At 37.8% G+C, this 25,785-nt stretch overlaps 1 protein-coding gene across 3 annotated transcripts in view; it reads right to left on the minus strand.

The window, feature by feature from the left end:
* Nucleotides 1-1,521: 1,521 nt before the first annotated feature.
* The window catches only part of SP3 (Sp3 transcription factor), a 35,414-nt gene continuing 11,150 nt past the window's right edge, over nucleotides 1,522-25,785 (minus strand). For 2 of the 3 annotated variants that reach the window (XM_071562822.1, XM_071562823.1), the window contains exons 4-7: nucleotides 24,389-25,754; nucleotides 12,996-13,188; nucleotides 6,073-6,269; nucleotides 1,522-3,287 (exon numbers count right to left, since the gene is read on the minus strand). In XM_071562822.1, the coding sequence (XP_071418923.1) occupies nucleotides 2,971-3,287; nucleotides 6,073-6,269; nucleotides 12,996-13,188; nucleotides 24,389-25,754 (2,073 nt within the window). In that variant the 3' untranslated portion in view covers nucleotides 1,522-2,970. The remainder of the gene's footprint in view (nucleotides 3,288-6,072; nucleotides 6,270-12,995; nucleotides 13,189-24,388; nucleotides 25,755-25,785) is intronic. The other variant, XM_071562824.1, reaches the window with a different exon arrangement.

Genomic DNA, 25,785 nt, shown 5'->3' on the forward strand with positions numbered 1-25,785 from the left:
AAGGAAGCATGACACAAAAATGAAAATGAATATGTAAAATGCTCTGGATTGTACCAATAAGTAGTAAGAAGGACATCAAGCAACCACCATCAGGAATCCATGAAGAACTGGAAAGCCTTCTACAGGAATGCACAACTTTCTCTTGGTGTCATATGAGTGACTAGAGGACCAGAATAGCAGGCCGTGAGGTAACAACAATCCTGGATACACCAAAGGTTTTATACTTAGGCTTTTGAAACCTTTACCCTGGAGGCGAGAAGACAGCTTTCAAAAATCACTATCACATAACACAAAAACTATGGCTGTGAGCCATTAGGCAGACAGCCCTTATACTGTAGGCTTTCCATCAGTTTCCTACACATTTCCAGTTACTTTCTTTTAAAACGATTACCTTCTGGAGCTTCTGAACAACAAAATATCCTCTTAAAAAATGTGCTACCTAAACACTATTTAAAGTAACCACTTCATGTAGTGAGCATAAAATCTCAGAGAAAAAGCGATCTCACCTTCAGCAATGAGGCATTAAAACACCTTCATCCACAGACAGACATCAGTGAAAGTGTCACTCCATAAAACTCGCAAAAAGCAGTTTAAGAAAGCAGCCCTCTTCCCTCCCACTTAAAGTAAGGCACTAACATAGCTACTAATGGCTAGAGAGATGAGAACAGAACATAAGTATTAGAACTATACTAACATGCTCTGTGAACTAAAATAGCTTGTGGAAACCAAGCCTATTCACCTGCCTAATCAAAGCGGATTCAGAGTACGATAATATACAGGCAACATCCATGACCACTGCAAGTCTAAGCAGAACTGTCTTCTCTCATAAGCTGCTACTCTTTTGACTTCTCAACCAATTTCACTCTTTCATTTTATTAAACAGAAGATTAAGCTGATGGTGAATTAACTTTCCTTTACTCTGTACCTGTCAACTCCTGTTGCTCTAGATCTCAAAAGATTTGCATTAATTTTTTTCCCCACTAAACCACAAATTCAGAAAATCTTGCCTGCATGACTTTTTCCAGTTCTTACTTTGCTAGGCTGAACTCTACCTGCTTTATCCTAAATTATTCTGGTCTGTCCTCTGGCCATTTGATAGTCCAAGACTTTAGACCTCACAAATAAAAAGCTTTTCACTTTCATTAAGCATCACATACAACCATCGCTCTCTGATCTCCCAGTTCTCATCTAGTCACAGTTCCTTATCAATAGTTGTATCATGGCATGTCAGAGGACTTCGATGTAACCTCTAGAATAGGGCCTGTGTATCCTTCATGGCCTGCTCAGCCAAGGTCAACACATCACCACCATACCAACACAGCGTACTGCACAGTCATGTCCATTCACATACACATGGAGGGGGGTTGGAACAAGAAGGTGGTGTATTACCATTTCTAAGACCACAGGGAAAGGAAGCACTGCTTCCCACAACCCAGCATAAAATAATAAAATACATCAGGCTATCCAGACATATTATGAAATTACACCTTGTTAGTTAACAAGAAGCACAGTAAACTCAAGTCAAAAGAAAAAAAATAGTGTTTTATTAACTACCACACTGTTATAATACACTTTAAACGTACAATAAGGTAGCCTTTAAATTTGAGGTGGTTTTAAGAATAACAAATGAATAGATTTCCAAATGTTTGTAAATAGGTGAACTGCAGTAATTATTGTTGTACATTTTCTGAAAATGGTATAGCACTTACAGATTGGCTATATAACTTCATTTTGTACATTTTCTATAATTGAAAATATAAACAGTAATTAAAAAATAAAAAGAAAATTCAGCATAATAAAAAACATATATGTTTATCAGTTAAATGTACTGGATACATACAATTTTTAAGGGAAGAAGCAAAAAGGAAAGATGGCTGATATTTAAATGCAGATTGACTAACCAAAAACTAAACAACAATCAAATAAAAACCTCATAACCCCTCTAGCTCACTATGACTATATCCATATGTTTGGGAGTACTGTCAATATGGGAGTGATTTTTCTGTTGTATTTGCATATGTTATATTTTACTGGTAATTTACATGATGGCTTTTAAGGCCCTGGGAGACACATGTTTTTTTGGAAAACGATTTGATAAAAATCACTGCTGAGACGCAATACACCTTATTTTTGGTCCTTCAATGTTCAAAAGAAGGGATATACTTCACTATAACATTTGCCTTACCACCCAAATGCCTCAACCTATACATATTTATTTCTCTTAACATTTTAAGCTTTTTAAACATTGGTTATATTGCCCACCTTGGTTATTGAAAGAATATTAACAAGACATCATTTTGGCAAATTAAATCTTAAACATGGCTTTTCAATAGGATTTAAAAGGTGACTATCCCTAGAGTTCCATGTTAAAATGTAGTTTTCAAAATCTTACAAGAGTAATGCTTAAAATATTGTACATAGTTAACCTAATTAAAATAATTAGCTTCAAAATGACAAGTTGATGAGCTAAGTAAAGCCTACACTATGTAACATTTGCTTGGAAACTTGATTTGTCAGTTATGCATAATAAAAATTCCAGTCATCAAGAAAATTACAAAATTTCTTTTATCATAATGTGATTTCTTTTCACCCATCAACTTCTTTTATCTTACAATAGATAAATACCAACATGTTCTCATTTTTTTTACACTAAACCACACAGGATTGATGCATTTGGTTAGACTACCATTTCCATCGTTAAATTCTTTTTTTTTTTTTTTGTAATATAACTTGGTAAAATTTCATCTCTTCTAGATTCCAAAAGTACCTACAAAACCCATGCAATTTTACCATTTTAATATACTATGGAATATCATACAAAGTAAGGCATTTCAGTGTCATGTATAACCAAGTTACTGTCAATCCAAAAATTTTTGCACATCAATAAAAAGATATCTAAGAACTTAGGAACAATATTCTTCTCACTACTGTATAAAAATAACCACAATTAATAGGTATCTTGTGTAATATTTACTCCATTGTCTCGTTTCCCGAAACTGTGACAAGCTGTAAAGGTATTTCAGTGTTGGTAAGAATATCCTGATTGCTGGTGCCAGATGTATTAACAGTTCCTATTCCTGAAACAGAACCTTGTTGAATATTTGCAAGGATAAGTGTTGTTCCTCCTGCAGTAATCAAAGTATCATCAGGTGTTGCTTCTACTGATGCCAGCACTGTACTGCTGGAGTGAATACCTTTTTTATTCTGATGTGTTTTAATGTGTTTGGCTAGGTGGTCACTTCTCATAAAGCGTTTTGAACATTCTGGACAGACAAATTTCTTCTCACCTGTCACAGAAGATAAGAAAAAAATCATATTCAAGAACATTAAAAATATCACACATACTCAAAAAACTGGAATAACTTATTGCATTTAAGAGTCAGAATTCTAACATCTATACTGAAGAAGAAAACAATCCAACATAATAAACTTGTGTGTTAAATTTCTAGACACCCATACAAATCCTTTATAAGAATTGACTTATTTTTCTGTATCTCACTGAGTTTGGGAAGATCTTTCAGGCATGTAAAGAATATTGGCATCTCATATCCTCAGGCTGCTAAGTTTCACTGCAATTATTACCGAAAAATAACTTCTAGGAGGAGAAACAAATGTACCACATGATGGACACAGACTATATGATTTCCAGCAGAGTCACACCTGAGACAGACAAAATCACAGGGTAATTCAGGTGTGAGGGGACTTCTGAATGTCAGCATTCTGATCTCTTACTAAGCAGTCATCTATGAGGTCAGATGTGATTGCTGAAGAATTTATCCCATTATGATGAAAACCTTTAAAGATGGAGATTGTAGAAACTCTACAGGCATCCTCTTCCAGTGCCTGCCTGTCCCCACGATTAAAAACTTCTTATCTATTGCTAGTCTGACCCTTTCTTGTTTCAACCTACACCTCTTGTCTCTCATCCTCTAATCAACACACCACTAGGGAAAGTCTGTCTTTGTCTTCTTAATGGTGGCCTTAGCAGATAGTAGAAAGTTGCTACTACGCTCCCCCTGCCATTACTGTTCTCTTTGTGCAACTAATACGTGAAGTGTCCACAGCCTCTTCTCCTAAGGCAAATGCTTCAGCTTCCTGATCATCTTGGTCACCTGTTAGTGAACTCAGTCATGTCATCAGTGTCTTTCTTACACTGGGTGCTGGAAACTGTATGCCATACTCCAGATGCAGTCTAACCAGTGCTGAGAAGGGGATAATCACTTCCCTACAACTAGTGCCTTTGCTTCTCTTGATACAGCTCTGGACATCTTTGCTACTGGCTCTTGCTCATGTTCCAGTTGTCTATCAAGACTCCCAGGTACTTTTCAGTAGAGCAGTTTCCCAACTCTTTGTGCTTAGCCTGTGTTGCTGAAAGGGTTAATTCCATCCCAGGTGCAGTACTTTGTGATTATTCTTGCTGAATTTCCTAAGGTTCCCATCAGCCCAATCCTTCAGCCTCAATTGCTCTGAATAGCAGCCCTGACTGGTCACCCCAGTTTGGGCTCATCCACAAAGATAAGAGTGGACTCTACTCCTCCAGGTCAGTGATAAAGATGTTAGAACAAAGGATAAATCCCTGCAGTTCTCTACTTTTTACTGGTATACACGTACACTAGGAGCCACTAATCATACCCTCTGACCTGGATCATTCAACCTGCCATTTTTTTAAAGCCTTCTGTCTGTCCATCCAGATGAGCCATAATATCCCAACTTGAGTGCAAGCATCCAAGATTTCTAACAAAAGCACACTATTGGGAACAAAACATGAAATATTTTTCCTAGACATTGCAAAGACATTTTTCTAAGCAATGTAAATGCTGATCTGAATTGTGGGTCATCTATCGCCACCACCTGCGGCTCCTCAAGCGCTTCCATCAGTGCTGCCTCCGTACAATCCTAAACATCCACTGGACTGATTACGTGACCCATGTGTCTGTTCTTGAACAGGCAGGGGTCACCAGTATGGAGGCCATGCTGATGAGAACGCAGCTGAGCTGGGCAGGGCACGTCTCCAGGATGGAGGATCATTGTCTCCCGAAGATTGTGCTCTATGGTGAACTCGCCACCGGCTGCCAGAAGAGATGAGCCCCAAAGACGAGGTACAAGGACTCCCTGAAACAACACCTCAGTCTTGGCCATATTGACTGCCATCAATGGTCCACTCTGGCCTCCAATTGGGATTCATGGAGACACACCATTCACAATGCTGCTGCCTTCTCTGAGAACGCACGCAGAGTCGGTCCCGAGGAGAAAAGACACCGCAGAAAGAACCATTCCTCGGCAATATCGCCAAAGGAGACGTTCCACTGTGCCTTTTGTGACCGGACCTGCCTATCCCGCATCAGCCTTTTTAGCCACCAGCACACTTGCAGCAAGTGTGGGTAGAGTCCTTTCCAAATCTTTGTTCACAAAGCCTAGCCATGATGACTTATCTATAGTCTTGGGGTTTTTCAAATAGTATAATTTTAAAAGGTAAGCATCCTGTACAATGCAAATACGGGTTCAGTTTGTAGGCAAACAGGTAAAACAGACCATAGATTTGAAACTAATTTCTTTGGAAAGGTGGAATATCTAGATTAATTTCTTTTCTTTATATTAGACAGAAGGAGAAATGTGAACCTGGAGTTCCTAATTTGTTGTCTAACCATGAAACTAAAAGATGCAGATAGAAGCACCATCACACGCCCTATCTTGATTTTGTGAATATCTAATCTCCTGGTCATCTGGTCCTCTATTTTTAATTTTCTTTTTTAAAATGAGAGAAAATTATTGAAGTTTTAAGCTGGAACAACAGCTCTAATCTGGTTCAAACAAATGAAATGCATTGTTGAACCTGAATCAAAGTATTCTGATTAACCTATATTAAACATTAGCTTAAGTATCAGTTCTAAATCAAGAGGCAGCTGTTTTCTCCTTAGACCTACCGAAGATTCTATTAGCTGATTTTAGAAAAATCACACTGCATTAAAATCAAACCAATTCAAAGATATGTTCTCCTCTTAAAAGTTCTTTATCAATGCTGTCTCAATAAAACTTCTTCAGTTAAATACACCAGAATCAAAGACTGAAAACCTGTGTGTGTTCTTCGGTGTCGCTGCAGCTCATCACTGCGAGTGAACCTCTTGCCACAGAACATCCAATTACAAACAAACGGACGCTCTCCAGAATGCCAGCGGAGATGAGCTCTCAAATGTGAAGTTTTCCCATATACTTTGCCACACCCTGGTATGTGACAAATATGTTGCTTCTTTTTTCCCAAGTTGGAGCCTCTGTAAAAAAAAAAAAAGGAAAAGAAAAAAAAGAAAAGAAGTTATTCACTCTAGTACCGTCCCCCAATCACTGGTCATACAAACACACATACCTACATAGACCACAACAGATCTGCAAACCAACCTGAGCAGTTTCCCTTTTTGTTTCAAATACAACCAGAGTTTACTACACTCCAGAAGAAGCTGGAAATAAATTCTATAATGCTATCCCAACTCTGCAACAAACTACAATTTCAACTGCGGGTGAAATTTAAGTGATAGAAGTGTAATCTTTAGGAAGCACACATGTACATGAAGTTGGAAATACAGTCATTACAGCAGTTCGTACCACTTTGCCGCTGCAGTGCCCGTATTGTAAATTTTTCCCAGTTTCAGTTTTTACCATATCAAAGATAGTTTGGGCAAGGAAAACACAAATTACTGCAACTGCCAAAACGGACACTGGAGATTTTGGCAACTGGGAAGAGAACAGATGGGACTTTTGGCATCTTGGGGAAACCTGAGAAGCAGTTTGGGGTTGAAGACAAGCATACTAACCTGAGTATTTTCACTAAAAGGGGTGAAAGCTGACCTTGCAGACATTTAAATTAATTCACTGGTATTTCAGTAAAAGAAAAAAATCCATCACAATGAACACAGACTTCACACATACTATAACCCTGACAAGTCAGTTGATGATTATTTTAAGATGCTGCTCTCTGAAATGGCAGGTGATTGATTCAGGGGAAGCACCTGACACAAAAGCCTAATTTTACTTTTTTTTTTTAATAAAATCACCACAGAGATAAGAGCCTCTGAGGACCCAGAGAAGGAGATCAGTCTGGCCAATGCAGGGCACTATGATTGATTTTAGTCAATTTAAGTGTTTGCTACTGCTGAAAGGGGCACTTCAGGGAATAGGTCTGGCTGACAACGCACTATAGGAATGGTAAATGCTGGTACAAGGGAGGAGATTGGAAAACGCAGCCAAGCATCAGGCCACCTTATTCATCAGCAGCGTTAACTCAGAACACATGAAGAGGATTCTGAAATCACAGTCTTGGGTGCTCCTTCCTCCATAACTGATTATACAATTTTCAGTTGCTGGCCCAGGGCAATTTTTTTTCCTTAAATTGGGTGCTCAGCTCCTGTTTAACTGTCTAGTGGCTGAAGGATTTGCCAAATAACATTAGACCGAGTTTCTCATCTCTGCAGTCGGAACAATAATGGTTTGCATCTAATGAGGGTTCGGGGTAGAGTGCATATACACTTCAAGGACCTAGTAATTGCAGCAAGCATTTCCAAACATGAACAGAAATTAACTCACTCTAAAAACTCACAGCATCTACAGGGAATTCCATCTAAGCACTTACGTACCTAAAACATTCCAGGCAGTCCAGAAAAGTAAGGAAATAAAATTCCATCAAATCCTAGAAAATGTTTCTAAGAATTCTGAATATAGAGCAATCTTCTTAGTACTTCATTCAAAATTTTGTCTCAGAAGAAAAAGTATCACTTTTACCTATTAATTATTTGTCATGACAATGGAAGTTTTGACTTCAGAACAAATTCAATGGCAGTAGAAGCAGAGTCCAAAAGGCTTTTGACCCTGCTGTTGTGACAGAAGAATCATATAAGTCTATGGACACAGTGACAGAAGAGATTCTGCTTATCTATCTAATTTTCTTGGGTTTATTTCAATCACTCAATCCTTAGCTTCACAGAAAGTTAATTTGCCTATTTGATGAAACTTCTTTATAAATTTCATGCAAAAAATTCTCTGATATCCGACTGCACATCTTAACATCTTCCATCATTATTAGTTTTGGCAATAGTACTTTTGCCTTGAGTTCCTTTTTTCAGGTGTCCTGAAAGATCACCATTTCTTTTCAGTAGGACAAATACTACCTTTTTTACATGTCCTACCTCAGCTGAAACATGCATTTTTGGTAACTTCTGCTAAATGCAAACTGTCAGATTTACGCTCTTCCCTGGCCTTCCCTCAAGCAAAGATTAAAAAGCAAAATTAACTGTTACATCTGGCATTATATGCCACCTACACAAAAGCTCAATTCTCTCAACTTTTGAACATTCAGTCAATCTCAAAGGCATTTAGCAATATCCCTTTAGATTGCCCCCCTTCTATTCTAATTTCTCAGCCTCTACAGATGGCTAGGCTACCACACAAAACTCCCCATACCCGTCACATTCCAGTGGCATTCATCTACCAGCCCAAAGCACCCAGCTTCCCAGAGTCCAAGGATGAAATTTTCAGCATTCCTCCATTTGCCTTACTGTAACTGGTTGCACCATGCTTAGGATCTACATTCACCTTTATCTAATGACTCAGTTCTAGACAGTTTTTCTTCAGGTGCACTTGGTTTAGTGGCTGAGGGCGTTCAGTAACTGCAGTGCAAGGAAAAGGAACAGCCATTGCTCTTCTCCTTTATGCAGTCTTGGTAACTGAAACAATTCTCAACAGGATCCCACTATTGTGTCTTTAATTGCCTGTCCAACTCCATGGAACCCTAAGAAGTGCTCAGCCTGTATCTACTATAACAAAATGTATTTCTGCATTTAAGAATATATTTCTGTATATAGAATACCTTTTTTTATTTGGTATTTCATCCTCACACCTTCTCCAAATATACTACAGTCTTCCTTTCCACAGTAATCACTACGAATATTTTGTATCTTGGCATGATATAGTACACAAATTAAATAAAATCACACAAAAATTCCCTTAGAACAATTTTAAGATTCCTAAGTCAATCATTTGAAGTTGCTTCATTGCACCTTTAGTCTAGACTGAAGGAAACCATGGTTCAACTTAGGATCAGCTTACTGTGCATAGATGGTGTGGAAAGTGTAATTCTAAGCACCTCAGCTAATTGGTGATGGAATTCCTTAATGGACTCCAAAGTTCCAAGTGAGGGGAAAGTCAGGGATCCACAGAATGAAATCTGCATGACTCTGGTGAATTAGTAACTAAGTGTATTCTACACAGCTTCCTAGAGGCATCCGTGTGTTTGCTTCATGTGTGCTCTAAACTGACAGGATATGAGCCAAATTCTGTCTGGATGCTTCACAGCTGTGACAATCTGGCACTGTGCCCCACCACATCGTGCTAAGAGGCCTGTCTTGCTGCACTGGCCAATAACCATCACATCATCGCTGAGTAAAAGGATGTGACTCAGGCCTTGTCCTGGACTGAAGTCTTAAAATCAATTAAAATGTAAGTATTTTCATAGTGTATTTTAGTTTTAAAAAGATTGAAAACCATGTTTCTCAGTAACCTGGCAGACTGCAACAGTTTCAGCAGGAAACACCTTCATCCACTGGGAAACTGGACTTTAAGTTCAGCAGTACTTCCAGGAAAAACATCAAGTATTTCAAGGGTAAAACATACACTTTTTAATTATTTTAAGAATGTGTATTTTAGAGTTACCTACCTGAAATTGTACTCACAAGCACAGTTCCTCTATAGATCCAGACAGTAGTAGTTACATCTGAATGTAATTCCAGATGTAAACTGAGAGGAGGGTGAAATCTCTAGATGTAACTGAGAGGAGACTGAACTTTCTACTTAAGTTCAGACACCCTAACTAGAAGCCTAATACAACCTCTGTTTGAAATCAGAGATATCCTCTGAGATATGTCTCTTTGTCTCTCCCCCCACTTGCTTATTCCCCATTTACTATATAAGCTTGAGGCTATATGGTATCAATTTTCATATCTTATACATCAACCTCATCCTTTCCCATCTTCTCTCCTGCCAAGTAAGGGAAAGGTAATGGTGGCTTTCCACTTCATAGAACTGGTACAAATCTGCAATGTAGTCTGATTCCTGTATCTAAAGTCAAAAAACAAAACAAAACAAAAAGCCAACAACAAGAACCAGAAAGAACCTCTCAACTCCACCTTGCAACCCAAAAAACATAAAATGCAAGAGATACCAAAACTAAGGCTATACAATAGATGAAATTATGATGAAGTCTGCACATGAAGCACTACCTTTTCCTACTCCATTCAGTGCACAGGAGCAATAATATTGAGTAAAACACTATTAATCTTTTTCATACCAATTTAACGTGCTTTTCTTGTCTTACTAGTTACATATTATTTAAGTATTATGTTAAATAGAGAATTATTCATTTCTCCAGGGTTTTTTTTGCTCATCATGGATACTGACAATACTCACTCACAGTGTCTAAAGCAATTCACAAACATTAATGGATTTATCATCTTGTAACATTCCTGTGTAGTGAACTTGAACTAGTACAATCACTTTGTACATCCAAATATGAGGTAGAAAGAGATTAAGGCCAAAATTGTCAAACACCCACCAGCTTGAGGTGTCAAGTTCAATATAGCAGAAGCACATTTTCTTAGAGTACTGTAGATGTTCACAATTCAGCTCAATCGACTTCTTTACAGGAATGAATTCAGTACTTCTGCAGTAGACAAGGTGGGGTGGATAGACAAACACCTCCAAAACTTCAGAGCCCTGTTGCTGCAGTCCCGTATCTCATTCCCTAAACGCCTCCCAATTTCTGCAATAAGTGAAGCAGGTGACAATCATTACACAGCCCTGATTCACTCCCTGTGCATCATCCATTCCATCCACTGAATGGCACCAGGATCATATGAAAAAAATAGTATGCAGTCATGTAATTAGAAATCAAGTGATACTGTACAGGCACAAGGGATTAAACTAAAGTTGCCCAGGGTAGCTTAACTTCAGCATTTGCTCAATTTTCAATTTGTAACTTTAACATCATTTTCAGAATTGTGAATGCTATCTGAATAAATTTATAAAAGCAAATGTCCTACTATCTGAAACTCTGCAAGTCACCAGCAGAGTTGAAAGACAAATCAAAACTCAGAATTACAGCACTAGAGATAAACAAGTAACTGTAGCAGGTATGGAACAAGATCAACACTCATTTTTCCTCCAAGTGGGCTTACTCCTTTTTTCTAGACTGTAAAAGAATTCTACATTTCAGTGGGAAAGCTGCTCTAGCAACTGCAAGCACTTTCACTCCTTTTCTGTTTCCCCACCAGCGTCTCCTTTATTATCCTGTTTCTGTTCCAGTTCTAATTCCTCTCACATCCTGACTCCTTGTCCTACTTTTCCTAGTTGCTTTGTACATTTGATGTGTTCAGGCCTTCTTTACAGTGGACTTCAGACTTTCATGTATCTAAACTCTGTCCTAGCTGTTATCTCAACTCTTTCCCAAAACTGCACATCTGAGTTTCAGTCAGACTACCTCCTTCTCCAGACTTCAACAAAACCAACTCTCAAAAAGATTCTCTCTCTTGGACTTCAACTTTTTCATGTTATAGCAACTCCACTCAAGTGGAAGAGGATTTTGCAGTACAGATTTCTAAATCAAAGCCCCTGTAGTTTGGAATAGAGCACGAGGAAGATGAAACATGAAATCTCCATTTCCTAAGAGTACAGGCAGTGCAAACAAACCTCAACCCAGGGTATACTTTTAGCAGATCTTCATGGCAAAGCCAAAATTCACCAAGAACTTAGAAATGTCTGTGCCATGTGCAGTGAACTACACATGAAATTTAACAAGAGGAAGCTGATGGACTAAGATGCCGTATCAACCCACAGATATTATCACTAGCTTCGCTTGTGATGTCGATGTACTAAAGTGTTTTTGTCTTAAAACACTTACTGCTTACTTGGCATGGCTGGCTAAGATATTACCTTTCTGTTGCTTGCAAGTAAGGTATTAGTAGATACAGAAAGAACTCACAAGACACTTGACAATAGACATAACTCAGCCAGTACTATTAGAACTCTAAGTGCCACTGGACACTGACAGGTTCTTTAAAGAGATTTTAGTGATCTGCACTATAGTTCCCCAAAAAATAAAGACTTCCATTTTAGAGAAGAAACTATTATCGAAATGGACAGATTTTAGTGTATTGGAAAGAATCCCCAACACCATTATGTCAAGTACAAACACACCTAAATATTTTCACTTGCAAAAGGCAGCTTATTATCCCCAATCCCCCTCTTATATCCATAACTGAAATGTTTAAAATTGTGTGTTTTGAAGTAGAATAAAATCTTTATAATAGGGAAAAGCTGAATAATACTTAAATGAGATGCACAATAGTAAAACATGGTTTCCAATCAACCCTGAAGTTTTATGAATTGGAACTTAGTACTGCGTTGTTAGTTAAATCTCCACTAACTTTGATGGAAAACAATCGGACAATTCGAAATTTTGTATTTAGAGTTATTATACAGACCTTGTTTTTCCTAGGAAAGCAGTGAGTAAAAAAACTAGGATAACTGTATATTTGTAATACTCAAAAGCAATCAAACTGTGGGAAAAATGCTCAATCACGGAGGAAATGCAGGAACACAGTATTTAATCAAGTCCTTGACATATGATAGGAAGCCAATCACAGATGTGCATATTTCAAAATATTTCATTTTCACATTATTTAGGGCAATAAATAATTCCCACTCAGTTGTACCAGGTGACATGTAACTCCAGATTTTTTCAACTAATCTCAATGAAGTAACTCAGAAAGGATGGAATTATCTGCCTGTCCATCTGCAAACCCAGAAATAAAAGTGGTAGTCCTTTATTGAATCAGCTCTTTTGCATAAGCCTCTACTTTCCTCTCACTGCAGACAACTGCTGTGAACAAAGGCTCCTATTTTCCTCACCCATTATTTGTTTTTCATCATTATATGCATTACAGGACATTACATACCTTCCACCACCTTCTTTGCAGTTGGGACATGTGCACGCTACTCGTCGCAGCCTTTTTCCTTCTTGATGTGGTTGGTCCCCTTCCTCATCTACAACCTGAACTCTCAAATGTGTGAGGTCATTGGTATTCAGTGTAGAATCACCACTGAGCTGCCACTCTTCTGGATCAGGATCCTCTTCTTTAATCCTAATATCTGAGGAAAAGAACAAAGACAGATCCATAAGTAGCCCATTAGAGAGAAGGAAACCATAATGATCAAATCTTTTTACTCTTGAGCACACTGTGTCAGTCAGAAGCCAACATCCTTTAGTACATACCCACATTGCTCCTGTGCCCTTGTAACCTGTATCACATTAAAAAAGTTTATTTTATTGTACATTTCAAAGTTAAAGGCAAGCTATAATGAAGTACTGAAGTTTAAGTCTGAACTGTTCTTGGTGAGGAATGCTGTCACCAGGAGAATATTGCTTGCTTCAGAGTTGGGAAACACTGAGGAACAAGATACTGGACAGAGGTTGGAAAAAATGAAAACGCATGTTTCAAATTATCCTGAGTAGCCATTCCTTTTTCCACAGAATTTCTGAATTAGTGTCACATGCAGTAGCAACAGCCTTTCTCAATGGTCTTCCGAAGTTTTCAGTATGCACAGTGAGACATAAAGTAATAGTGAGAGATCAATCTAAGAAAAGGTTTTGGTCTGAGAAAAAACAAGAGATCTAAGGAAAATAAATAAATAAATTCATGTCTTTGTTCCATTTTCCCCTTCTCACCTAAAATTTATGTCTTTTCCACAAGAAAACATTTATGGAAAAAGAGGAAAACAACACACAAACCACTTCAACATTTTCATGTGCCAATAGTCAAAAAAAGGTCTTAGCAGTTTCATTGATGCAAAAAAGCCTCCTAATTACTCTTCAGAGGATGGACATTTACAAGTATGTGTACCCTCTCCCTACAGAACATTCATTCAATCTGATCTTCTAAGAACTAATTACAGCATCATAACAACTATTCTAAAAAACTGACATTTTAATAGGAACACTTTTCCTCTCAAACACTGTTCTGTATTCCCAGTGAGCTTAAAGTCTGGATTTCAGAAAAAGACAGGTTATATATATATCATTTTAGAAGGCTGAACCCCAGACACTTTTTTGATTCAGCAGAGTAGCTTACTTTGCACTTTTCTGTGAAAATGATTAGCCACTACCACAAACAAATAAGCAAACCACAGTATTTTTTCTAAGTTTTTTTTTTTATTTTGTTGAAGCTGTCTGTCTTTCTGGACATATTCAAGAGACTGCTTTCTCTGCAAAATGAACTCAGTTATCGTGTAGATTTTTATCCTTAAGCCCTGAACTTTAACTAAGCATTGTGGTCACTCAAGTTCTTTCTGAGAATCAGTGCATCAGCCATCACCTGTATAATGAAGACAAAGCTGCAGAGGTTGCATGAGAAAATATAAGAAAAAATGTGCTGGGTCATATCATGAAAAGCATCCTGTCCCAGCAGAGATCAAGAAAGAAACCAACGATAAAACATGTAAAGAGTAATAAGTTACCTGGTCTACCTTCAAAATCATCTCCAGCGCTCCTTTGTTTAGAAATAAATGATATGGCTACACAAAAATTTGCTTGATGCTAATAAGGTCTCAGCCCAGTCATTCCCAACACTGGCCTGCCTTCCTTTCGCACACGTACAACCATTTGCCAGACTGTGCTGTACCCTACATCACTGAGGTAACTACAGTTAAAGCAATTCTCTAAGAAACCACTGCATTGGGAAGAGAATTCCAGGTCAGAAACAGGCAAGTCTAGAATATTTATCTGGTCTGGCTGCAAAAGGCAATGCTAGAAATTAAGCTTGCATGAACATGGCAAGCTCTGAGCTGTGGGGATCCAGCAGCTGGCACACTCACTCACGCTGACTCCTTTACACACGTGGTGCTGCTGTGGTGAGCTTGGCCAGAGCCATCTGCACACTGACCTTCACTGTTACAGAACAAGTTCACAATTTCAGACAGCAACATAATAAAAATCTTTCACCTGAAGACCTAGAAAACCTGTGGTGAATTCTGGTCTTCTGCACGAGCCACCAAACTATATTTCATACGAAATTAAGCCATTTTCTGAGACTCACCTATTAAATAATTTTATTACCTATAATAATTTGTATATATATAATTAATTTTACATAAGCAAATATTAAAACACTAAACAACATTAAAAAGTGTATAGAATTATCCTTCAAGTTGGGTACTTAATACATTCACTTAGAGCAACTTTAGAAAAAAGCAAAAGCCTGATTCACTCTTGCACAAAAGGGCAGGTAATAGGAATTTAAACATAGCAAAGTGTCAAGGCTGCCAGCACAGGCCAACCCAAGTCTACAAGCAGTTTTTTAAGACTGGACATGTTACACACCATAGTCAAAATTCTTTTACCAGGCAAACATTCCACAAAACATACACTGTATAATACTGTTTTTATTTAAAATAAGAATTAAAGTACTGTTAATAAAGTTACACCCTGTACTAAGACAATAATATCAGTATGATCTCACTAACATTAGACATTGGTGGCACACAATGTGTTTACAAAGTCAGTAGATGAATCCAGTTAAGACTATATACATATATATATATACTTCAAAAAATATATCATGGCAAAGATGAATGGATCAAATTAGGGCATGGATCTGTGCTCCCAGGACCCAACTCCACTACTGAAGTTAAACATTCCATACAAGACATGATTTCTCCTATTATATTGACCTCCCAAAGTCACATTCCAATAACAAAGATATCCCTAAAAACAGAAGCATGTCCAGAAAGTGTATTACTGCATGCCAGCAGCCATGACTTCATACCTTCTATCCAATGTTTGTTTCACTTCACAAACTTTCACCAAGCTCCTTGCACTTTTTCATCAGTATCTCTCTATTCCCAGTCCCTCCCAATCACCACCATTATTGCAGCAGCACAAAGACTTGTAAGTTTCATGATGGTAGAGGCATAATTAAGGAACTTAACTGGACAAAAAAAAAGGGAGGGACAGACAAAACACCCCTAACAGTTGAGGATACTGGACAAAATACAATTACATACAAGAGGTTATAGTATTATTTTTAAAAATGTAAAACTGAAACGAAGGCATAGTACTGTGTTGGTAATTTTGTGCTGCATTTCCTGGTTATCTTGGTAAAACAGAAAGTCTTGCTATTGCATTAGTGAATCCTCAGAAGGACTATCTTCTACTCCAGGGACACAGAAGAGTACAACGTAAACTGGCAATTTACAGACAGGACTTTTTAATACTTAATTATGTAGATAATACTTTAAATAAAGCAAAATTAAAAGAAGTATCAGTAGACAGTGTGTTTATTTAGCCTCTCCAAGACGTAGTATAGCAGAGCAGGGATTGCATCAAAACCCGTAGTGAATGTGACGGCCTCAAAGGAGGTACTTGGAACCAATGAGTCTTTTGCCCTCCATGGAGGTTTTCCATTATTGCAAGAAATAAGGTAAAACTCTATGACTACTTTTTGGAGGGAAGAGGGGGTGCCACTCATGAAGGTGTTGAAAGGGCAAACCACAGAGATGTGCAAAAGATTAAGTCTTCTCCAATGTAATGGAATTTGAGATTATGCAAATTCATGTAGATATCAAAGACTGCATTTCTCCCTTGGTGTTCTAGATGTGATCCATCCTAATTCAGCCTCAACTGAGAGGTTTTACCCATAATCTGCAAAAAATCAGGCCTAAAAGAATTTACATAATCCCTCCTACAGTCATGACAAGCTGATGCAAACACTGGTAAATTTGCAGCAACTTTTTGTCTTCTACTAATTAGACACAGGTCAAATGAAGGTTACATTTTCTTTACTAGTTTTTTTCCCCATGTTTTCCAATTTCTATACACCCTTTTTTCTTAATTAAGTTCAAGACTTAGATTAAGTGTGAAGGTGAAATTTAGACAAAAAGTACTCTTTTTAAACTGTGAAAATATTCTGAAACCCATATATTCTGTTCAAGTCCTTCTTATTTAGTGTGCTAGATTTGATTTAGGTTTTGCTTTTCTCTAAAACACGAAAATTGGTATCTTGGTGTACAATATTGGTCCAGAGGTAGCCTTTTTACTCAACTAAGCTTTACAAGTTCCTGTCTGGAAAAGCAGAAATATGGTCTTTCAACTTAACAGATTTGCAGCAGCACCTTCACACCAATTTCCTCACGGCATCACAAACTGACTGTCTGCCATTTCAACATCTTTTTAATCAATGTCTATTCATTTATTTTATAGAACAGAGGCTTCCTAACTCCCCCAAGAAAACAGATGTGAATTCCCATTTCCTTTGCGCCTTCCCTTGTTAATTTTGTTTTGTTTTCTCTACACTGCAATCCACATTCTCTCAGTATCTTGACTCATCTTGCCTTAAATCTCTAGATGTGAGGAAGCTTTAATAAAGATGTTCCAGTTTCTTGATGCTGCCCTTGTTCGTTCCCATCTAAGCTAAACTTTCTAAACTAAACTAAACTAAACTAAACTAAACTAAACTAAACTAAACTATCTAAATTAAACACTCTACTATTTGACTGGCTGTGAAAGTCTTTCAGATGGGAAACTCAACACAGTTAATGATTTTTACTCTGATTTGCCCCCCAAAATCTAAGTGTGAATTTAGCCATTTTTATTACACAAGGCCCATAAGATACATTGCAGAATATTATCTTGAAATATGGTGAACCTCAACTGAGAAGAAAGACTGTCATCTAGATTCAATAGCTCTAAATCAGATTTTAGTTTTTTGAGGAAAAACAACTGTTGCGCTCAAGTCTAAGATCAGGACCGCACAGTACTGAATATTCCAGCAGTACCAGCAAAATGATGTAAGGAAAGCAAGAGGACAGGGCAGGAGAATTAAGTACTTCAACACAGATGAGTATCAGACTGCTCCTAGGGCCACACAACAACTGTCTGCAGTAATTCAGGAAGACAGGACTGTTCAGTGTTTCTCTTCAGTGTACTAAGGTAAAAGTCAAACAATGAGAATGAAAAGCTTCCCACTGACAGTAAGTCAGGAAGATGCAAAAACAGCTACTGAAGTAAACACTTAATAAGTCAACAGATTAGGATAATTTTCATTCAACGCCTTTAAGAGAAAGCTGAAGAGCTCTCTGAGGTTTTAATGCTCTAAGCTTTTGACCATGTGAATGCTCCAGTGGGTTAGAAAAAAGCCAGTACTGTGATAATACTGAAGGAGAGTAAACAAAGGCTCAAAGAAGTAACAAAACAATTAATGCCACTCAAAATGGGATTATCTGAAAAAGTAATTTTTTTTAAATCAATGATGACACCGTTGTTGATATAATATACTGCAGAGCAAGCAACTTATTAGGATACAGGAAAACATTTTGATTAAATGAAGCACAAAACATACGTGGAATACATGAATTAAAGACTGGCATGAAGTTCAGATGCAGACTGAGAACTCCCATTTCTGTATGATAAATTATGAGGACATGACACTGACAATATGTATTTTTATCTCCTTTTATCCTTAAAAATTACTACCTTTAGAATAAAAAACATCTCCAAGCAGTAAAAGACAACCACCTACGACCCAGCCTGATCTTCAGGAGGGCAATCACAACTCGGATCCTGGTGAGCATTCCTCTCACTATGAAAGGACTGCCGTTGTTCTTGGAAGAAACTTCGGATATTTTTTATGAGCCAAATGCACTGACAAGTTTGGTTTGGATCTGAGAGATCAGAACCAAAGTATGTGATCCTGCCAGGAGGTTCAAAAGGCAAGAGAACTGCACAGAACCTGAGACAATGGACCTAAAGTGCTGAGACGGCAAAAAGACAGAGGATGAGTTTCAAGCCTTTTTTAAGTTGAAGCAGTACTGGAAATAAAATCCCTTACCTCTGTCACTTCATGGATACTTGCCATACACCCCCACAGGTGTAGGAGAGTTTTCCTTTTGCTTCAGAAGTATTTATAAAAAGGGTATTTGAAGAAATGAAAAAGGAATGAGCACCTGAAGCTGTGTAATATATTCTTTTATGAACATCCTGAGCATTTCTGAGACTACAGTAACTCGGGCGAACCTCCTTAACCTGGAGAATTTAAGTTGCATCCCCCGGCCCTCAGCATTACATGACAGGTATTTTACTCAGCAGTAACAGATATGCAACAAAGTCCCACCTCACCACCACGGGCTGTAAGAAAGCTGTTCTGGAACACAGAGCAGAAAAGCACACAAAGCACAGACACAGAAGAAGAATGCAACAACTCAATCTTTTCAAGAATTTAAAGAAAAAATGTAATTCTACTCCATGGCAGTAGATACGGCATTAAAAATTAACCAGATGAACTGTAGTTCTGCAAACTTTCTTACACTTGAAGTGACATAATTTACTATATGCTGTTATAAGCAAGACTGTGAAACACATAAAGCATGATCATCTAATTCTTCCACAATTAATTAATTTCCTTTGAAAATGTTGCTAAAATAAGGAATGTAATTTAAGCATGAGTTAAGCAAACTATTTACACAAGACTAGTACATAAATAGCTCTAATTCCTGCACTAACTTAAATTCATCAGTTTCCAATTTTAATTTTCATATAAAAAATAAAAACAGTGGGAGATTTGTTTTTAACTGCTTTGATTCTACAACATGCAAACTAAATGCCTCAAATGAAAATTGGATAGCCCTCAACAGATGATGTCAGATGAAAATATTTACTCAACATCATTGTTTCAGTTTACTTCATGCATTTCACAAGACTTTAAAATCAAGATTCAGTTTCATAATACTATCATTCCCTTGTCTCAAAAGCTTAGTATAAAGAATGCCTTAGAAGGAAAACCTGAAATTAAAATTATTAAGGTAAAAAATGGAAAAATAATAAGAAAGAGAAAAGACTAAGTTGTGTAATACTGAAAACCAGCCAAAACTTCTTTAAAAGTTCTAGATGCTTTAAGTAGTATTCTGCACTATTTCATCAGAAGTATTAAAACATGGAAACAGCCATCCCTGCAAGTGAAACTGTGAGTACTCCATTGTTAATTTTGCTGGTTTGGGGGTTTAGATTCTCTTACAAAACACGATACCAGCAGATGAAAGATAAATTGTCATCTGGGCAACTATTTATCTTGAAAATTTTTGGGCCAAATTTAGAGTAGCTAAATTACTCCAGCATAAGACATCAGGGTCTGGCAGGAATGGAATGAAGCCTCCACCACAAACAGCCAACCACTCCCACTCACTATCAATGGGTGGAAGTTGATCAACAGCCCAGACTGTCCGTTCAACAGCAGCGCACACGGGTCCGACCCGGAGCTGTGCACACTCCTGCACAGGAGGGGCTGGGAGGGAAGATGTAGAAATAACAACCCCAGTTCTGCAGTGACACCTTGACTCAACTCTTGAACACAATCCCTTTGACTTGATTCCAGCTGTAGACCAATCTGGAAAACTGTTTGCAGGGGTTTTTTTCTATTTAAATAAATGAATCTTCCAGCAGAGCCTGTCTGAGTTGATAAGCAGCAAAGTCCCTTCTCAAGCCAATGCTACTCTTTCAGGTCACTTGCTGGTTTCTTCAGATGATACTGGAATAGTCAAAAGAAGTATCCAAAAAGTGTATCCAGCATCCTATAAAACGTTAAGCAACCTATATAAAAGCTGGTAAAATTAACTTTTCTCTCCCCCCTCCCCAGGAAATAATCAATCCAAAACCATGATCCAGTACATTAAAAATTAGCTGAGATATTATTACGATTAGATTTTGATTACACCATAAAGTTTCCTTTGTCTGGGCAATGGCAGGGGAGGAAGGGGGGGTGAGCTGATACATTTCAGCACCCAACATTTTTCAAAATTAAACACTACTTTATATGAAATGTTTGAAGAAAAAAAATCCATATAAACATGCTAATTAAAAAACCCACCTTTCTTGAACAGGTAAATCACTAAAGAGTAATGTGAACTGTGTGTGTAACAGCTCTTTTTGTTACACACAATGCAGCATTTTATTACAAACTGCCAACAAAAGGAGTAGACTGCTAGAGAGCTTTCTCATGTTTAATTTCCTCTCAAGACCAAAAGACTGAAGCCAAAACACTGGTGAGAAAGATACCTCTCTGCCAGTGCTGAACATGCAGATACTATTTAATACATCTTTTTGTTTGAAAAGCAATGCTTAAGACAGTTTCAGGCATGACTAACCAATGCCCTTCCCTTTGCCACCACAAGACAACACTAAACACAATGAGGAATATGAGCTCTAATAAACATACTAAGATTAAAAATAAATCTCAACCATGACTTTTCAGAAGAAAATCAGTGCAATGGAAGTTGCTGCATATGTATGCTTGGTAAAGTGGGTATTTTGGTAGAAACATAATTACTGGACATTTTTCAAAAGAAACTGTACATTCTGGACAGAGCTATTTATTAGCTTTGCATTAGGGTTCTGATGGCTTTCCATTATGCAAATAAAATGTAGGACCCAGGTACAGACATTTTTTATCTCTCAGGAGCAGAGTAAAGATATCCTCTGCTGCTTACCTGGGAAGTGAGCCTTGGAAGAACACTCTCATACAATGGGCTCCAACCACCAAAATCCAAAACCTAAGTGTTTTCACACCTACACTGCTAATAGAGCAAAATACATTATCTGGACCTCACGTCCGAGGACTAAAACCCCAGACTAGGAATATATTCTTTTTATTTCTGCCTTAGGCAGAAAAATTTCCTTAAAAGGGACAGAAATTACAGCCTGACTCTACTTGTTACAAAAGGAAGTGCATTACCCAGCTTGGAGGGAGAAAATACAGGGAAACTCTTCTATCTTGCTTCAAAGCTTGTTGGTAGTTTGCAGGAAAAAATAATCAAGTAGCTTCACACCCTTTAACTTCTCTCATTCTGCTGTCACTTCCTCATAAATTCTTCTTTCAGTTAAAATTTAGCCATTCTCTTTATTTGCAGAAGAACAATATACTTTTCACTTAAAAAAATTTTATCATTTCATTACCTGCTTGTAATTGAATATTTATTCTTCAAACTGAAGAAAGGGTGCACACCACATTGTGAGGGGTTATGAGTAAGAAGGGAAAGAACAACACTGAAAAAGATTGTCCAAGACAACTTTGATATAGACAAAATACCAGCTGCATACAGAGAAGACACTGAAGGTCAATCAAAATAATTCAGTCTGATTCTGTGCAGTTAGAAGCAGAGTCACACTGATCGTTACTTGGGAAAAGTGAGTTTCTTCTAACATAAAGGAGGCACCAATTACATTCTCCCTGAAGTTAGGGGATGGCAGTTTTAGTACCTTGCAGTCCATTTACTATTTCTAGACAAGCAGGAAAAATGTCACTATAAATCTCCACCTGATCTTTAATAAAATCAGGTGTTTATAGCTGTTCACTTCAGGCAATAGTTTCTGCTATTCATCCAGTACTTCCTCCTATTTAATCACATTTCATAGATCCCATTTAGTCTCCTGCCTTCCCACATGAAATTCCTCACAGGAAAATACTGTTAAGTGCTTGCAGAACTCCCTTGCATTTTACTGTGAATACCACTGAAATATCCTCAAGAACCATCAACAGACAAAGTGATACACATGGCACAGAGCAGGCTCAGCTTCTTTTTCATGTATCTTTTTTTTTGCTTCCTTTCTATCTTTCTTCTCAAGTTTCTGCTACATTGCTTCCCAAGCAATAACATTAGCTACATATCAAATACAAATCTCAGAAATAAACAAGTTCTCATCCTTCTTGTGTTTGGTATTAACCACAGGCCCTCTTTCTAAGATTCAGATTCTGACATCTGAGTTTAGCTCTATTAACATGCACAATAGATGCTTTTTGTTACTGATGTCTATATCCTATGTCCTCGGAGGTTACAAGGTGTGATGGAGACAAACCAAGACTCTCTGCAGTCACTGGAAACAGAAAATGTAAGAATCAAGATTACCCAGCAAAGCAAATGCTGTGAGCAGCATCCATCTGTTTGATGCTCTTGCCTACAAGCCAAGGAAGAGCAGGCTTAGCTGAGTAACTTTGCCCTTATGGTAAGTTCATAAAATAGAAGTCAATTCCAAAACAAAACAAACTAAAAACATCCCAGGATATTATTTTTCATTCAAATTTTTGATTCCAAAGGGAGATCAAGCTTCTTGATATATAACATACCAATAACTACATAGCTATTAGTAGCCTTTTGAAATGAAAAAAATTCAGCAGGTCCTCTAAGCATTTTTCAATTAACCTCGCGTTCTTCTCACAAGGTTAAACAGACATACATAACAAAACATGTACATCTTACTTGTAATAGTTATGCTTCAATATCTTGATGAACCAGAGTCTCGGATCACATGATTATACTAAAGCAGAGATTCCCAAGCTACTTTGTGCAACATTTCCCTCCCAAATTACCTCTACTGATCACTCTGCCCCTCATAATTAGTCTGGGCACAACCCTGCAATGATGAGATTAAGTGGCTTCTGGAACAGCAAAATCTCCCAAACTACAATCATCTTTTTTTTGTTTGGTTGGTTTGGTTTGGTTTTAGGCAGCTATGCCCTGAAATCTGGAATGCACTATGTCAAATTTACCAAGGTAAATGGGCATTTTTATTTTTTTCTCACACTAAGAAACACCTATTTTAAGAAAATAGTATTTTTTCTCTTCTTACAGAGATAAAACTCACTGTGAAATTTGTCATTAATGATTGTACATTCTGAAACATAATGCAAATAAGTAGTTGTGGAAATTCATACATGTTCTGAAGCACAGACTCCATTTTGATATTTACACACTTGTTTCACTTCTACTTACCTGAGTTTCCTGCATCATAGTTACACTGATACTAAATCAGCCAGAAATGAATTTAACAAAAGAGTAGATGAGTAACAGCACTTCAGGGGTCTGAAAATTTTTAGCGGGAGAAAAATTGCATCAACAGAAATATTTGGATTTTCCACAGAAACTTCATCTATTCAGGACTAGAAAGAATGGGTATGTTTATGATACAGTTCCCTTAGAAGAGTGGTAAAGAGTCAGATTTCCCCCCTTTCAATTCAGTATGCAGATCTTCTGCATAATAAGACTTCTAAGCACTGATAAGTATTAAAGTGCTGTTGGGTAATAGGACCAGTTGGGAGTTACAGAAGCTTATACTATATAGGTGAGGTAGGACTACGTTCTACCATTCTAATGGAACAGTAGTTTCAAATAAAATCTATGATCACTCTGTTTAACCCACCGTGTTTTGTAGGCTTTTGCAGTAAGACCCCGATGTTCCAATAATCACCATTTAAACCAACAACATGCAGTAATACGAAAGAATTTTCTGCAAAAAGAGTAAAATAAATACCTGCAGGACTGCCAGCATTTTCTCCTTGATGCAGCTGGATACCAGCAGAATCTATAGAGTTTACTGTAACTGTCTGTAGATTTGGCAATTGAGCAGTGCTTAGACTAACTGGAGTTGATGTCAACGCGCCACCTGCTGCAACTTGGCCAAGAGTGAGAGTCTGCACAGGGGTCAGAGTTATTTGTTGACCAGGTGCATTCTGAATTTGCAAGTTCTGCAAGTTCTGAACTCCTTGCACTTGAAATGTCTGCCAGGTTATCTGCCCAGAAGGGGTCACTGTTTGTGCCTGAATTAAAAAAGTTCCAGGATTCAGCTGCAGTTGAAGATTTTGAAGAGCCTGTTGAGATATACTTTGACTTGCTTGTACACCGTGGATTGTCTGCTGCGCAATACCTTGTACAATCTGGGCTTGACTGGTGGACTGCTGAGACTCTTGTAGCTGTATGTGTTGTACAATTGGCTGTGCTGTGGAGACCTGAATATTCTGAGCCTGTGTGTCATCAGAGACTGATGTTTGGATGTAATTTCCCTGAAGATCAGAACTATGAACTTGACCACTGGTTGTGGTCAAGTCATTTGCATTTTGTTCCAATATACTCGAACTGTCTATGGTAACGGGCAACTGTGACGAAGATGATGTTGGCACAAATAAGTCATTATCAGTGGCCGTTTCTGTAATTTCAGGAGACACTTGCTCACCAGTCCTTTCAGAAGTATCTGAACTATCCATGGCCTGTCCAGTATTTATCAAGTGTCCATCTGCATTAATGCCTGCTGTCATGGTTTGAGAGCCACTGCCAAGTCCCAGAGAATCTAAATCGACACTATTGATGGGTACAAAAGTAATATTTCCTGGCAGTCCAAGAGGGACATTAGCGACTACTTGGGCTTGGCCAGGGTAAGATGAACCACCAATTGCAACTCCCTGAACCTGGACTTGACCAGACTGACTAGATAAGATATTCTGAATATTAGCTGAAGACGTTCCAGAGGCAATGATGGTTTGATTAGAGCCAGGAATGATCTGAATTTGACCAGTTTCTTGATTTATACTGCTATTATCAGAAGAGGCTGCAAAGCCAAGTTGAACCTGCTGACCATCCGCTGTCTGGATCTGGGGTATTACTTGGTATTGTACATTAGACACTGTACCATTCGACGAATCTGATCCTGGTGCAACAGAAAAGATTTGTTGATTTTGCAAACTCTGAATAGGAAGGACATACTGCCCACTTGAAGTTACTGTGGCAGCACCTGGAATCTGTACTATATTACCAGCTTCATCCTTTATAGTGGTAGGAGCTGCAGACAAGACCTCCCATCTGTTTGGAGTTCCGGCTAATTGCACAGAAGCCAAATCCCCTGTCTGAATAAAAAAAAAAAAAAAAAAAAGACAA

This window comes from Pithys albifrons, chromosome 8, assembly GCF_047495875.1.
Source record: "Pithys albifrons albifrons isolate INPA30051 chromosome 8, PitAlb_v1, whole genome shotgun sequence".
Classification (NCBI taxonomy): Eukaryota; Metazoa; Chordata; class Aves; order Passeriformes; family Thamnophilidae; genus Pithys; species Pithys albifrons.